The sequence below is a fragment of the Neolamprologus brichardi genome, chromosome 6 (genome assembly GCF_056152115.1).
Source record: "Neolamprologus brichardi isolate AB-2024 chromosome 6, ASM5615211v1, whole genome shotgun sequence".
Classification (NCBI taxonomy): Eukaryota; Metazoa; Chordata; class Actinopteri; order Cichliformes; family Cichlidae; genus Neolamprologus; species Neolamprologus brichardi.
In genome coordinates, this window is record NC_142109.1 from 12,532,494 (window position 1) to 12,549,089 (window position 16,596).

The window sequence follows — 16,596 nt, forward strand, 5'->3', positions numbered from 1 at the left end:
GAGCGGCTCAGTGTTTCGTTTTTTACCTCTAAACACTACTAAATACTAAAAAATAATCTTTTATCTTCCAGTAGTGCATTATTAAAGTTACTGTACGTAACTTCTTTACTCCAGAGTTTCTTCTGTGGTGAGAACAAAGCATGTCTGTACTTGTTTGGCCATAGTACTTTTCCTTACGCTGCATGGTGATGTCATCGCACTTTACCCTGAGGATTCCTGCGCTAAGTCTGTGCTTACGGTCTGAGCATGATGCTGTAATAGGCATCTCCGCAAGCTACTGATGATGGGTTCACTCCCTAACCCCAGACACTACACACAGGCATTACAAGAGGATGGCTGGAAAGTCTGCATCTGCATTGTAAGAATGCTTCAAAGTAGTAGCACTGACAAGTGTATCAATTCACTATTAGATGTGATTTTTGTGGTTATACTGGCAGCTATAATACTGCTACCTGTGGCAGAATAGCTTTATGGCAATATACGGTCATAAACACTTGCATTGTTGTGGATCTTGTTGGCGGTAGCGCTTTATTTGATCTGGCTTGGTACTTAAAGTTTGGGTGTGTGATGAGTGTTGTGCGTAATGTAGTTATGGACTCTTGCTCTCACTGTAGCCACGCCCAGGCAGGGCATGTGACAGTGACCCTTAGACAGCCAGAAGGGGAGGATATGTGCAAACGCTAACAATATTGCAACAACAGCTGGAGAATATACTACAAGTATCCCACATTATGAGTTACAGCACTAGACACACACACACACACACACACACAAAAGGTACAGCTGGCTTTCAATTAGGTTCTAACTGGTCACTCTCACCATCAACTCTCTTTGGTCTTCAAGGTTTTTGAGGAATGCTGAGAACTCTTGCAAAGACTCATCTGAAGAAAAAACAACAAAAGAATAACACATACAGGGTTAAAGATATTAGAATTATCAGTTGCACTCGTCTAACAGCACGTGTTGGCAAAAAACATATGGTTAGCGCCTTCAATATGAGGTGGTTAGCCCACACTTACCGATACATTTCTCATCATCGGTCTTTGCATCGCCAATGTACTCAAACTGAAACTCTCCCAGGCACTGGGCGAACTTGCGCTGTGCCATCCCAAGCTCTACAAGGAAATGTCAAAAACATAGTAAACATCAGACTCATTGTATCAAAAAAGGGTTTTACAATATAAATCATGACACACTACAACTGTGTGTCATCCTGGGCATCACCTGTGGAAAAGTGACATAATAAAGATAGTCTTGAAAAGTAGGTCTGCTGCACTTAGCTGTTAACCACAGTGCAAACATCCTGTCTGTCTACATCCTGTTGCACATCAAACCCTCGTGCACCAGCAGTGCAGGTACCACTGCTTCACATTTGCCACAAAACAGGGCAAACTATATTTAGCAAGTGACACAATACACGAGTAAATGCTTTGATGCTAACAATGTGATGCTTAAAAGCTAGACAGCCATAAAGCCAATACATCTAAGTTAATATACACAAATTACAATATCGATTTCTCAAATGCAAATGCAATGCAGTATTATATTTTCCTTTCCTAAATAATAACATTATATGAACCCCAAAACTTGGAAAATAAAATAAAATGTTTGGTTTCTACAGCACATTGTTTGGCAATGCTTTTTACTGCCTGACTAAAGACAGGTGACTAGATTACTGGAAACTTAAAATCATCACACATACAACAGGACAGCACAGCAGTTAACACTACTGCATCACAGTGAATGCAAAGGAAGCAAAATTGGCCAGAGGTGTGAATGTCAGCATGAATGGCTGTCTTTCTTCCTGTGTTAGCACTGCAATGGACTGGCAACTGTTCCAGGGTGTAACTTGCTTCTCACCCTAAGACAGCTGGGACAGGTTCCAATATGGATGGGAGGACGGATGGATAGTAATCTGCCCCAACATACCCTAAAAACATCATGAAGCATTCCTCAATCAACACCAAACTCACCAGATAACTAAAAAGTCTTTCACACTGTTATTCGGATTCCTGGCTTGCTTGTGGCTCAGCTATTAAAAGGTTAACACTTTCAACCTCGACTTTATTCGTTTTGTTTATCTGAAACCCACTGCTGGTCACTCTACACTCTAAAAGTGTTAAATCTGTACTGTCCCGAAGCACACGAGGCACATTAAAACTAAAACACCTGTGGTTTGGGTCCTCTGGCCAGTTGACGTGGAACTAGGGGAAGTTTAAAGGATCTTCCAGACAATGGGGCAGCTTCTTATTATAGTATTGTTTTTGCTCTAAGTAGTTTTTCATATAGCATTTGGAGGAAATGCTTTATTTTCTTGTGAGTGAGATCATTGTTGATGTAAGAGAAAAGTATCAACAGAAAGTGAAGCATCTGAAATACATACAAGCAGAACTTGCACAATCACTTTAGTCCTCCTTAGCAAAAATACTATAACAACTAAAACACAAGGATTCATGACTTGTTTGTGGCAAATGACAGATCATTGCCTGACCCCTGAACAACTGCAAGACACAGAACAGGATAACGTCACACCGTGAAGATTGAAGTGAGCTTTAGGCTACGTTCACACTGCAGGCGAAAGCGCATCAAATCCGATTTTTTTGACCCTATGCGACCCATATCCAATCATGGTATGACAGTGTGAACGGCACAAATCCGTTATTTTCAAATCCGATCTGGGTCACTTTCGTATGTGGTACTGAATCCGATACATATCCGATGTTTTAGAAAGCGACTGCTGTTTGAATGGTCATGTCGCATTAAATCAGTCTTTTGCGTCACTGACACAAGACAGACGCCAATTATCAGCTCCGGAGAAGCGCCCGAGAAGACATCACGAACGCTTCCTGGCCATCCCGTGTAGATGTCAGTGAAACTGTTGGGAAGACAGCGTTGGAGAAACGTGAGCATGTTATTTGTACTGTATAATCTGCAGATTCTGACAGAAATCTGCAACTATCCTTTGAAGCACTGCTCCTCTAAAACAGCAATAAGGATAATTATTAGGTTATTTACATTATTATGTAAATAAAATGACTTAAAGCAAAAATTGGGAAACGTAAAGTCCGAAGTCTTTATATTAAGGGCCATCAGTCAAACAATATTGTTTGCTCTGGGTCTAAACAGAGCGCGTTGTGTGTGACATCTTCTTTTGCGCATGCGGGCCGCTTTGAGGGTTCACACTAGAGCGCGTTTGCTGTCGCATTTTATTTGTAGTGTGAACAAGCAGACAAAAAAAATCGGATTTGATCAAAAAATCGGAATTGAGCATTAAGACCTGCAGTGTGAACGTAGCCATAGTCATCCTTTTCTGTATATATAAATAGGACATGCATGCAGATGCAAACACAGAACAGCAGTGGAGTATCAAAGACTGACTCCTCTTTAAAGGTTGTAGTCTTTTATTTTATAAAGCCAGAAGAAACGAGAGGGAGGTGTGCTTGGGATGCCTTATTATTGTCTGGAAAGAATCACTCAAGTTTCTGTAAGACTTTATTAGACAAATATTTATAGAAGACAAATGATGTCATAAACTTGCTTGAATCACACCAAATACACGTGCAGCTTATTTTCCTAATGTGCTTGTACTATAATGAAATCTTCATTCTGTCTCAGAGGTGACTTCTACCTGAAGGAAACACATCCTGGTGAATGATGTGTATGAGTGCTCTAAATATGGGTTAAAAAGGTATTATTTTCAAAATAAAGGTATAGCAAATATAAGCCTGCCAGGTCATTATTTTGGAAGCAAACACATCTAAGCTATAGGTTGGAATTATTATTTTTTTGAAGGGACCGTAAATCTAGCAGGAATCTAAACCCCACCGACAGCAAGAATTCAGCTCAGGGTGTGCAAGTCCATAAAAGGTGACTCTGGTCAGCCTGCTCTCATCCTTAATTGGCAGAACATGGAATGACTACAAACAACAGAGGCAGGACATATTTGCTACCCACTTTGATAATAGATAATTTATTGAGTAATACACAGTACTGCATAACATCCAATGCTTCTCTTTGGATCTGGCCTCTTGCAAACCTTAAGCAATGTCTTCTGATCTGAAGACCTGGCACTGCTGTTTAGGCAGTCCACGAGGGGGACAGTGAGATTCAGCTGCGTAACCAATTAGTCAGAAATTTCCCCCAAATGCTATTGAGGAGTCCTTCACCGTAATGCTGCACATGCTAAATGTGGTTTGTTGCTGGCGTGCTGAAATCAACAAGGCCTTTGGTGAAAACGGCATCTTCTGAACTGCAGCATATATAGATGTAAAAAAATAATTTCATATACATCATTACAGGGCCCAGACGAGGTTTCCAGATCTTTCGTGTAAAGATTTTGATTTCACATGGTGAAGTTTTAACTTTTTGCAGATGGTTGGAAGATGGGCTCAACATAAAATACATTTCTGGAAAGTTTAGCTAACTGGTGAGCAACTTGGAGTGAGGATACCAATTGATACTGCACCATGGTCATGTACTCTGCAGACAGTCCTGAAAGCACTGAAAGCAGAAAGTGTTCACAGATTCTTAGTGACCAAGCGTCTTTTTTGCCTCATTTTTTTGTGAAAAGGTTCTCATATTAATGAGTGTAACAGTAAATCTAAATGCTGATATAGCTGTGAGATTTCCCAGATTTATTGAAACTTCTTAATAATGAGATACAATAATTAAGTAATAGTAAGTGTAATTTCTAAACTGTTTAACCAGAATGAAGCAGTCCCTCACCACAGACAGACCACACACTGTTTTACTTCTGCAACATCAAGCTGATGTAACTTGATGCAACTTGGTCGAAGGCTGCATCGTAGGATTACAAGGCATCTAAATCACACCTAAGTGGATAGGTGTTTCCTCCGTTTTCTAATGTCTTTAAGTTACCTTTTTTGAATGGAGCCGTTACCAGAAAACAGTTTTATCAGCATGGAAACCCTTTATAAGATAACCCCCGTCCCAATGCATTTATCCCCATTTGATGACTTGAACAACAAAGTGTTTGCAATATGAGTCTCTGTGCTTTGAAGCAGCCTGCTGAAGGAACACAAGGAAAACAAGTATTGTCAATTAAATCCTTGCTCAAAACCTTTTATAGAAAAGCAGTTTTATTGGAGTGCATTGCTTCTTTTCATTCCCAAAATTGTGCTTTTTATTGCTCACTCCCCTCTGTTGCTTTTGGCTTTGCTTGTTTGTTATCAATGTTAGATATAACCTTTCCCCCCATATTTTAAACTTACAAACTTTGTGTTGGTCAGTGTAATATGCTGTCATCTTTAGTAGGGTTTAGTAAGGTTTTAAAAGCATAGCTCATTACCAACCTTTCATTAAGGTATTTACTTGATAGGTAATGAGTGACCTTTATGGAGTCCTTGGTCACCTGCAGGTCTCAACTTATGCAGAAACATAAATGTAGAGTGGAAAGTTCAACTCCTGAATGACACAGTAAAAAGATGTTGTGACAACATTGCACTGAACACTGCCACACCTTAAAGCCTCAACACACTACATTGTACCTGACCTAAGGTCAGAATCACATGTCACTAAAAATCAATTCCATTCAAGCAGTTACTGTTATACTGCAGAATGTAATGTGCATGCTGTAATACACAGGTTTTCTACAGAGGTTTTTTTGTGCAGTGTTTAAGTTGCCTCAGGGATTCAGTTCTCAGTGAGGCACTCACTTCTCTGCTTTTTCTGATTTAAACAACTTACACAATAAGTTTCCAACAGAGGTTGGGATGATTTATAATTATAAAACTAATGATGTATAAAATACAAACAAAAACAGGGTGCAGTAATTTGCAGTAATTTAAAAAGAAATTACAAAGACTTTCTGTTCTTGAAAGTTACATTTAGCCTAAAAACAGACAAAAAGCTGTTTGCAACTTTTTATGCCCACAACTTTTTTAGAAATTCAATATCTTCTTGTTGTACTATTTACAATAAAAGGTGAAATTACAGAGTTCCAGATGTTTTGGGTTGTAGCCTGGTTTTGTTGACATGTACTGTTAGAGAAAGATCATGGGGGGAAAAAGACACAGGTCTTTTGTATTTTACTTTATTAGGATATGAAACATCTTTTGTGTATTAAAAAAAAAAAAAAAAAAAAGGTAATACGGGGCTAACAACACTGTGGATAATTAATATGCACTCTAGAACACTGATGTCAACGGACAGATTTGCATGGTTTTTATTAGAGCCACATGTGCAGTGCAGGTCGCACCCATCTGCAATCTGATTACATAGGCTGCAAGCATGTTTAACACACTTCAGGGTGGACAGTTCAGGCCAAGCTGTGGACTTCATTACATAAAACACAAAGAATGAATGTTATCCAGTTACATGAAGCTCCAGCAATAATCAACACCAGGCAACACTCAAAGAAGGGGAAAAAGCAGCCCCACAAAAAAACAAAACAAAACAAAAAAAAACGGCATTGTTTTTCTGTACAGTTTCAACAGCATAGATTAATTGGATACAATCAGTCCAGTGATAAACAACGTGTCAGATGAGAGGTCTGCAGAAGAGATTGAAACGATATTTCTTTCCTTCAGGACAGCAACTATCACATACCACACACACACTAGGGCACGCAAGAGTCCAAGGCAAAAGCTTCATCTGCTTTTTGCCTTTTAAAGCAAGGCATTTCAGAGCAAACCTGGGAACTGTCAAACTTGGCTAGTTTCTCCGCAGAACACCAGAGACCCTACTCTTCTGGATTTACAGTGTGAGTCATACAGACCCCACCTTACTTGTATCTGATATCACAGGCTATGCTGTTCTATAAGCGGAAAGCAAAGGAAAATAAGTGGCCAGCTATGTGACATTAGCACTGGCATGCCCATTCAGGAAGAAAAGACAAACAAAATGTGAAGGGTAGTGAATTAAAGGACTCTGGTTATTGTAGAGTGTCACCGATCAAAGGGCAAGACTACTAAGAAAAGAAAAAGAAAGAAAGAGCAAAACGAGTGAAGAATCTTTAATAGAAACCTCTGGAAAAAATATTTTAAAGCCAGAGATGGTGGTTGTCCTGTAACACCCTCTAAAAAGCCAATCATCTGCTTTATATCAGCTGAACTAAAAAAACATAAGCCCATTGTGCTGTTGCACATAGCGTAGAATGTTGTACTGCATGGCATTTGTTTAGTGCTCTGATGGGATAAACCAGAGACCTTGCTTGACTTGGTGCTCTGGATTAAAGCATAAATGATGGAGTAATGCTTTGAAACACTGCTCTTGCATACTTAAAAAAGATCTTTTTTAAGTTCACTACTTAAAAAAAAAAAATTAATCAGATTTGACTGTTGAGTCTACACAGTCAGTTTTTATGCCTCAGTCTCACTGAATCAGAGTTTTGACTTTCTCTCTATTCATGTTTCTAGTGTCTTGAATTGTCAGCCCAAAATAATGCTTAAGCATTACCTAGATGGCTGCTGTGTGGCTAGACTTGTGATAAGTACTATGCATAACTGCCAATCAACCCTATTGCCACTTCTCCCAGGAAACATCTGTAATCTGCATGTCCCTCAAGCTTTATAATTAATAACTGAAATACATGTTACCCAACTTACCAGACAGTCTATGAAACACAGTGTATGTACACAACCCACATACTAAATAAAATTTCAACACATCTGTCAGCGCAACCTGGCAACCCACAACCTTATTCAAGGGTGTGTGCTTACTGTGCAAGCAGAACATTTAGATGCTGTATGCATTAGCTCGTCACTTTAACTTTAGGCTTGCCATTGCACCAAAGATATAGCAAACAGCAAGACTTTAAAGACACAAGACAATAAATAATGTTTAGTCTTGCCTCTGAGGAAGGTCTGAGAAAAAATATAAGGACCATTGATTTGAGCATGACTAAACTGTTGTTAACAAAACAAACCCTCCTTCCAACTGTGAACAAGTTGGAAGCTGGGCCACAAAGCACTCATCTCTATAGAGCCAGCTGTGCATCAACTTTGTTGGGACCAAGTAAAAAGTGAAACACTGGAAAACGCCAGAAAAAGTCCAAAACTACAAAAATATATACAATTTACACAGTCAAGTATCACCAAAATCACACATTGATGATCTCCTGTTAGTTCGGCAATAAAGGGAGCTTTAAAAAATTTTTTTAAATATATTTGATAACTTCGATGTTGTACTGTGCTATATAACTCACTTCAGACAAAGGTCTGGTGGACAATAGTAATATTAAGTTCCCTAACTGCCTGGTCCTTCACCAAAAATCACTGATTAATCCATTTAATTTCTCAAACACTGTATTAATATCAGATGCTTTAAGAATTGGCATTCACAAGAACAAAAGCAAAAAAAAATGAAGTCAATGACAATAATGAATCTAACACCAGGAAAAAAAACAACAACTTGGAGTCATTGTACTGTCAAGATATTTGATTAATCTACAAAATGGTCTGTTGTTACAGTGCAAACAGCTTCGTTAATGGAGCCTGATTGCTTAAAGCACTGTGTTGTAACATATGTTATTAAACTGTTCAGAGCAACCTATCCATTGGAAAATACTGGCACTTACAAGTTGAATATTAATGAAACTGATTGTAGAGTTACTGGTTGCACGCTCACCACTGCTCTTTATAAAAAATGGCCTCATGTTTTCTGTTACACTGGGCTTTACAGATTAACATCACTGATAATCAACATCAGTTAGCCCATATTCTTTTTAACTTGCTGAGTGTTTTAAAGCAGAAAGTTTAACATGCATGTTGGGACTGCAGTAGCTAAGGTTTTCTCCATAACAGACTATAAAATGTGAGTCCATGTCAAAGGTCAGTTGCAGAAGAAGTCCACAGTGAATTTATTGGCATCTGTTGGAAAGTTGCTTGTTATGATTTCTATAGTCTTACCAGATGTGCCACTTAGGTCAGGAGTTGCCTAATGCAGGCCCACAGTGTTTACGTGCCGCGCCTTTCCACAGTCTTTCCTGTTCCACTCTCCCATCTTTTCCAGGCTGTATCCCAGCTCTACTTGCCTTCCACCTTTGCCCTCCCCAGAGCCAGCTCGCCCGACCCCTCCCACAGCTCCCTGACCAGAAAGCATGCATTACTTCATTTACGTATCCCTGAACCTCAAAACAAGTGTGCTGGGTGAGGCTACGCTGTCAGTAACAGCCAAGAGGCTGATCACAATATTTCAGTGTCTGAGGTATTCTTCCCCCCCTCAGACACCAAAAATGCTTTTTTTTTCATTATGCAGTGAAAGGTGTCCTCACCAAAAAAGGAGCCCTTGAAACACTGCAAGTTTATAGTAGACCTCTTCCTTGGAGAGAGAGAGATAAAGAGCGTTCCTCCCACATGACTTCACGTCTTGTGCTAATGCGATTTTAATGAAAGATTGTGATGTGGCTCTTTGGCAGAATCAGTAATGTGATTACAGAGACGAGCAGTGAGCCAAAGCACACTATGGCAGGCTACTCTTAAACCTATCTGCCAGACAGAAAGAGACCTTCACATCACTGGGCTTTCAACGTGGAACCAAAAGTGAAACTACAAAAAAATTACACTTATGGAATTGTTTTTCTGAACTGTTTGGTCAATTTACCAGAGCAAGTCCAGCTGTGGAAGAGACAGGCCTGATCTTGCTGCAACTTTGTCTAACTTTAGTTTTCCAGATTATTACAACACGAAAACACAATTTGCAAGGGGCAGTGGAGAAGTGAGCAGTGACAAAACGCCCAAATAACAAGATCTTCAGAAACTGAGAACTCAAAACCTCCTGGGGGAGCAAAGGAGGTTTACTAAAGACAACAGTGACGTGTAGCTGAGAGGGTACAGACAGGACACAGTTCCTGTGGAGGAAACCCTCTGAAACAGAAGCACATCTGCATGCTGCTCCTCTAATGGGCACTTCCATGTCATGCCTCTCTGGCCCAAGGCCCCGCTTCAAAGTTTCCTCCCAGAACCAAGGACTTTCCATACTGGCACATCCTCCCAGCTGTAGCAGCCAAGGGAGTTACTGAAAGGCTGAGAACTGAATGGATTTCTAGAACAACAACTGTGCTTTGAACTGCCCAAACAACTGAGCCTTCTGAGGACAACACTAAAGGAAAAAAGAATTATCATGAAACTCAAAAATCTATACCTAAATTGCATTCAAGATTAAATATGTTAGTGTTCACTGCAGACCTCTAAATAACACATCTGTACAATACTGTCGAGTATTGCAGCTTATTGTGCAGCGGATAGTGGTCATCTTATCCTGCACTTTAAACAGCTTAGCGGCCTCAAATCATGTCTACGCATCAAGAAAAAGCACACAATCTTGCATCTAGATATGTGACCCTTTTAACTTCAAAGTTGCAAACTACAAAAAGCATACTCAGAAGAAAACTTCTGATTGTTTGTAGGATTCTCTCTAAAAAGACTAACCAAACACAGTGTCTCATGAGACCGTAACCCTATTATCAGAGTGTATCCACCTAAACAGAGCTAGACGGTGATTGAGCTCCACCCTACGAATGTACATTAACAACACTGTACCTTACTTAAACTTTAGGTATAGCCCAAAATACTGTAAACTTTGTAATACCCCTGTGCTTAGAGAAAGGCCCTGTTCACACCCAGCATTAACTTCGGTGGTCTTGCAATAAGTGGACAGCTTCACAGTACAGATGTAAAGACACTTAGGATGCATTCAGCCATTCATTTGTTTCCTGTGTACTGGACTACAATGAAGGACTGCCTAATCAACTGGCATGTAGATCCATGAAGGACCTCTGCAAAGAAATCAGGAGCGGGAAAGACAGATTTTGTCACTTTGAAAGCATCTTAAGACTTTTCTACTGCCCACTGAAAACCGATGTACTTTGATCAAATCACCCAAGAAATAGCTATGCCAGCTATGAACAGGATCAAAAGTTTAGAGCAGGGTGACAGACTTTAAATCTATTATTCTATTTTAAGAATCAGAATATTTGTAGAAAATTATCTATAGAGCTTCCAATCCATTTTAGGCCACCAAACTCTACTACCTTCAGTTATTGAGCTGACAGTTCTGACATTACAATGACAACCCATTAAATTACAATTAATTGTAATAATTTATTTTATTTTTTCAGTTATACTAAGCAGCCAGACACATACTTACAGTTTGACAGAAACCTGAAAGGACTATATTAATTGTGAGGTTTACTTAAAACTAAATGTTATGAGTTGAGCTTGTACAACCATCCTTGGCAACAATATCTTGAAGTAACCATTTTCTGTATGGCTATCAGTCTCTTACATCATTGTAAGATAGACTTTTAAGACTGTGCACATTAAGGTTTGTGGACATTTGTAAATACACATCTCTCTTAATGTCCCACCACACCATTTCATTCAAGTTGAGGTGTAGGACTTGGCCATTGCAACAATCTGATTTTCTTCTTTTTCAGCCATTCTGTTGCAGATTAACCGTTGTGCTTGGCATAGCCCAATTTGAAATCAACCTTGAAATTAAACGAGGCCATCTGTTTGACAGCTAAATTTGGACCAACCTTTAGCTGTCGTACAGATGGCCTCATTTCATTCTGCAATACTTTGGTATACAGAGGAGTTTGTAGTCAACTCAGTGACTGCAAGGTGCCCAGGCCCAAATCAATAGCCCTCCACCACCGTGCTTGACAGTTGGTATGAGGTGTTTGTACTGACATGGTGTGCTTGGTTTCCATCAAACATTGTGTTGTATCTTACGGCCAAACATTTCTACTTAGGTCTCATCTGTCTAAAGGACATTGTTCCGGAAGTCTTAGGGTTTGTTCAGATGCCTCTTTGCAAATCTAAGAAAACACTTTCTCCAGCCAACTCTCCCAAACAAGCCAAATGTGTTCATGTTTTTCTAATTGTATTGCCATGAACTTTAACATTCAACATGCTGCAGAGTAGGGCTGTGTGATATGACCAAAATCTCATATTCCGATATAAGACATCTATCGTCCCGATAACGATATAAATCACAAAACTTGAACATTTTCTGTAAATTCTGTGAATCTCGGGCAGCTCGACTTGCCATGACCATAAACGATGAAAAAAAGAAATTGCCGATATGTCCACTCCTGGGAATATTGTGATATTGTCTTAACGCACCTGAATACCCAAACAAGCAAGCTTCTAAAACTTGTGCTTTTATATAGCGCTCACACTTGCTAATGATTAATTAATCAACTTCATTTGTTTAGCTGGTACTCACTCTTAACTTCTACAGACTGAGGAAGTTGTAAGAGTCCTTTTTAAAATACTACTACTAAGTGCCAAAAATTACTTTACAATTTTTTATCCTAACAACAAAAATATTATTTTGCTTAAGACAAAAAAGAAAAAAAGAACTACAACCATCAAACTTGAGGCACTGATAAATTATTGAAATTGATGACGCTTAATTTTTTCTTGATCATCTGTTGTTCACCAATAGAAGAAAGCCTACTCCACCCCAGACAGACTAGCTTTGTTTTAAATTAACCTTCAGCACAGCACAAAGAACAGCCTAAAATAGAAATGGAAATCAAAAAGTGCTGCTTTAAGTCTAGATAACATCTAAAGCAATCGAGCCATGTCTAACAATCTGCTGCAGTAGCTCTATAATGTTTAAATTGCTCCATTGCTGCCACTACCAAATAGTGTAAATGGCTCCTGATTAGAATGATAAAAATACACCAAAAACAGTTTTGTTGACAAAATAGTTTCCATTAAAGGCTTCAGCACAGGCCAAGTGAATTAGGCTGAGCAAACTTTATTAATGTCAGAACATAACATAACCATCACTTCCTTCCTGAAACAGATTTTGCAATAGTCCCATTGGGAGAGCATGACCAGGGTTTCCTATTTCTTGTCATTTTCTAAAAACACCAACACAGACTTAGTGAAAGCAGTGATATGCTAGCATGCTGACTCTACTTTAAATCAAAGCAAAAAAAAAAACTACAGTCAAATACGATGCTAAATACAAGATACCACATGCCATACTGAAACTAGACTCTATGTCACTGTGCCAGTTTATACCAACACAGCAGTGCACCAACATCACATCAACTGCCAGTGAGTCACCACAACACTGCGGAGGCTATTCAAATTTTTTGTTGGTGCAAGTAAAATAATAATACTACCAACATTTCACTTTGAGCATCTGCAAAGGTCTGAGGCATATGTGACTGTATTGACATCTGCACACCCTCAACTGTAATGGCACCAGCTATGGACCCATTTTCCAAGAGGATTGAAAAGTAGCATTGTAAAAATCCTAAGTGAGGGGTCCGTGTACATGTCCACAGTTTACCATAACTCTGGCCTAAGGCATGAGAAAGTCACAAAAATTACAGCAGGCATTATTAAATGTACATAACATAAGGACAGTTTCTTCATGTTCAATCAATGTGACAGCTGTATAGATGAAACATGTTTAGACAACTTTAGCCAAAATGTCCTTTTAGAGGGTACACAACTATCCTCCTAAGATCTTTACTCAGATTGAAAGAATTTAAGTTTATCTGCTAAGTTTTAAAGTTTAAGTGTCAAGGGAGTCACTATGATGAGGGGGGTCAGAGTAGCAAAGAGCTCCAATGAGACCATGGAAACATTCAAAAAGGCAAAGAAACAGGCCGACAATCCCGGCTGTGCACAAAAAAGCAGCCAAGTAATGATACAATCAAGAAAAACATTTTTAAAAATGGACTTTCCAACATGAAACTTTACTATCTGCAAATATTTCTCAAAACTGTGTCCAAAAATTTAATTTATTGAATAGTTTCTGATACATAAAGTGCAAATAATGCACTATTGTGTGCGGAGCCCTTGTCCAGCAAACCTCTCAGTTGTGAGGGGAAAAACTCACGCTCAATGCAGCCACACATAGGGCGCGGCCCGCCCAGTCAGAAAGCAAAATCTGGTGACTTCTGTGCCTTTAATGTATGCATTTAATAGCTTGCTAAAAGTTCCTATTTACGTATTTGGATCATTACTAAACCACAAAAATTTCAAGTAAAAATTTTTAAAAAAGTAAAAAGAAATGAAAATTGTTTTGTTGCATGTAAATCTTCAAGTTTTTTAAATTTCTTGGGGAAAAGAAAGGGAAATTTTGAACTGCAGATTTTAAGCCCATGTAGAATACACATCTATAACATGAACCACTTGATGTGATACATATTTTTGAGTCACACATAATTTTTTTAATTAAAGCACATTTAAGTGACCTAATGAACAAACAAGCACACACCACATAACAACCAGTTAATATGCACCTTTGTAACCAAAAGAAAAGATTTTAAAAAATGCACCACCTCAACTTTATGTTAAAGCAACGTAATTAAAATAAAAAGACAATCCATACGCATTTAAAAATACATAAAAGGTTAAAATATTTTAAGCGCCAAAGGCTTTTTTTGTAAGCTAGAGTGAGGCTAAGACTGAATCTCAAGACGAGATGCAAAGGTAACTTTAACACCACAAACTGTTTGCATCAAGAGTACAGTTTTCATGCACATGCAAGAAAACTTAAATATCTCACATAGCACACACCTTGACCTTCCAGTAAAAAAGCTTAGGACATAAATAGAAACATTAAGCTCAAAATCAGAGAGCCAGTTTTGAAAATCAGTCAAAATATTTTGTTGCTGTAGGAAACACTAAACCAAACTCATATACATATAATCTTATGTTTGTGACACCTAATACTTTACAATATTAACCCTTTGCCTCAAAGTCTGCTCATGCAGTGCTTGTGCGCTGTGTAGTCAGCATGAAAAAACACACTAGTAAATGTGAGCTTTGGGAGACTTTAGGCTTTTCTTGAAGCAAGTATGAAAGTCATACCTGACACTAACCAGCAGCACAGACACAGACAGACAATAAAGCAAGCCTGAGGTTAGAATTTAGCCCCCATCAGCATAAAAAAAAGTTCACTAAAATAGGATTGGTATTATTTTAAACCTTTCAGATAGAGTGTTTCAGAAACTAGAAATGATTCATAGCATTTCCAGCCAGGCAAAGCAGTCTGTTTTATAAGTGTTTAAGTCCGTTAAGCACAGGGCAACCTACAGACAAGCCCAGCCCATGAGATTAGAGTTCAAGGAGATAATGTAATCATTTTTAACCCAGCTGAGGTGTGTGACTGAACAAATAGTGTAAGGTGTTATTAAAAAAAATCCAGAGCACTGGTTCACACCGACTCAAAACTTTCCCCATAAAATAAAACAAACAGTTGTTTCCTCCACATTATCTCGTCTTGCAATAACCCTTCAGCTACTAACGAGTGCCTCATAAACAGAGATGCTACAAGCTCTGCAGTTTCTTATTATTCTTTCGTTTTTCACTTCTCTTGTATTTCAGGTGCTTTCCCCGAGTGTGTTTGCTCATTTCTCAGCTTTATTCGTCTCACCGCTAATTTTTATCTTTTTTTTTCTGTTTGTTTAATTAGCATTATTTTTAAACACGGGCGATATGTCTGGAGCAAACTTTGATGAATTAAAACACAAACGTTACACTCTGCGAAGGGAGTGGACTCTCAGTCATGTACACATCCCCAAGTCTAAGGAAATATTTGCACTGAAGCCCGGCACTGCAAAGTGTTGACAAATTGAGCCAAACTGACAGACCAGATCTAAAAACGTTTTTCCTCTACATGTCCATTATATTCCTCACACCTAGCTTCAATTAACCTCAACAGCCTCGCTCATAACATAATCAATGCTGACTGCTCAATTTTTCTGCGACTCACTGATTTTCTTGCACCATTTGAATATTAAAAACGTCAAACTTACGCTTGGTTGCATTGATGAGGTTCTTCCCATCTTTGTACAGCTCTTTGATAAACCTGTTAGTTTTGTCCAGCTCTGCTTCGTGTGACTTTATTTTGTCCCTGAAGCTCGGGCTGTCCAAATAGCACTCACTAAATTCCAGCGGGTGTAGTCCCATTGCTGTGACAGATTGATAGCTTCGTTTTCAAACAACGGAAAACTCACACACGGAAAAAAAAGAAGCACAACAAATCCAGGTTCAGTTTGCAATTCGAGCAAATAAATAGTCGCTGCTGTTAAATGACGGGTCGTTTTTTAGGAGTCTTCGAGTCGGGCTGAGAAAGCATAGCTACGTGAAGAAGTAGCAGGAGCAGCTAACGTTGTTTAGCATGGTAACTTCTGACACGGGCTCATGGGTGTTGTTCCACGGCTGTCAAATAAAACCAGAATGGCTAGCAAGTATAACGGTTAAGAAGTGATAAAGATACGATATCGCCTGAAGCATTCATCGGAAGTCGGTTGACACCAGTGGTCAAAAAGTCAGAGTGTGCTGTGTCCAATTTTTTCCTTCCTCCATCAAATGTACTCCACCTAGCTAAAGTGACAGATTGAGAAACTCCGCTACTGACATCTGCGTGCGTGTTGCAAACTTCTGCCAGCAGAGGTTTGCGCCAGATAGCTTAGTCAGGATACTTCCGCCGTCGTTTCTTCGCGTGCCCAATGACCGTTGTTTTCGTTTTGTGGTGGGAACAATGGGGTAATTGCAGGTTTTATTTAACTAAAAGGAATAGGAGTATACTATAACGTGGCTAAAAGGTTGTTTTGCGCTGGAGAATCAGGCGGTGCTAACTTTACAGGTTTTTCTTTGG

The 16,596-nt window shown here is 39.0% G+C and overlaps 1 protein-coding gene across 1 annotated transcript in view; it reads right to left on the reverse strand.

The window, feature by feature from the left end:
* Positions 1-16,385, reverse strand: part of arhgap10 (Rho GTPase activating protein 10) — a 52,089-nt gene extending 35,704 nt beyond the window's left edge. The window contains exons 1-3 of the mRNA XM_006796062.2: positions 15,752-16,385; positions 1,020-1,115; positions 820-881 (exon numbers count right to left, since the gene is read on the reverse strand). Coding sequence (XP_006796125.2) covers positions 820-881; positions 1,020-1,115; positions 15,752-15,905 — 312 coding nt within the window. The 5' untranslated portion in view covers positions 15,906-16,385. The remainder of the gene's footprint in view (positions 1-819; positions 882-1,019; positions 1,116-15,751) is intronic.
* Between the last annotated feature and the right edge of the window lie 211 nt (positions 16,386-16,596).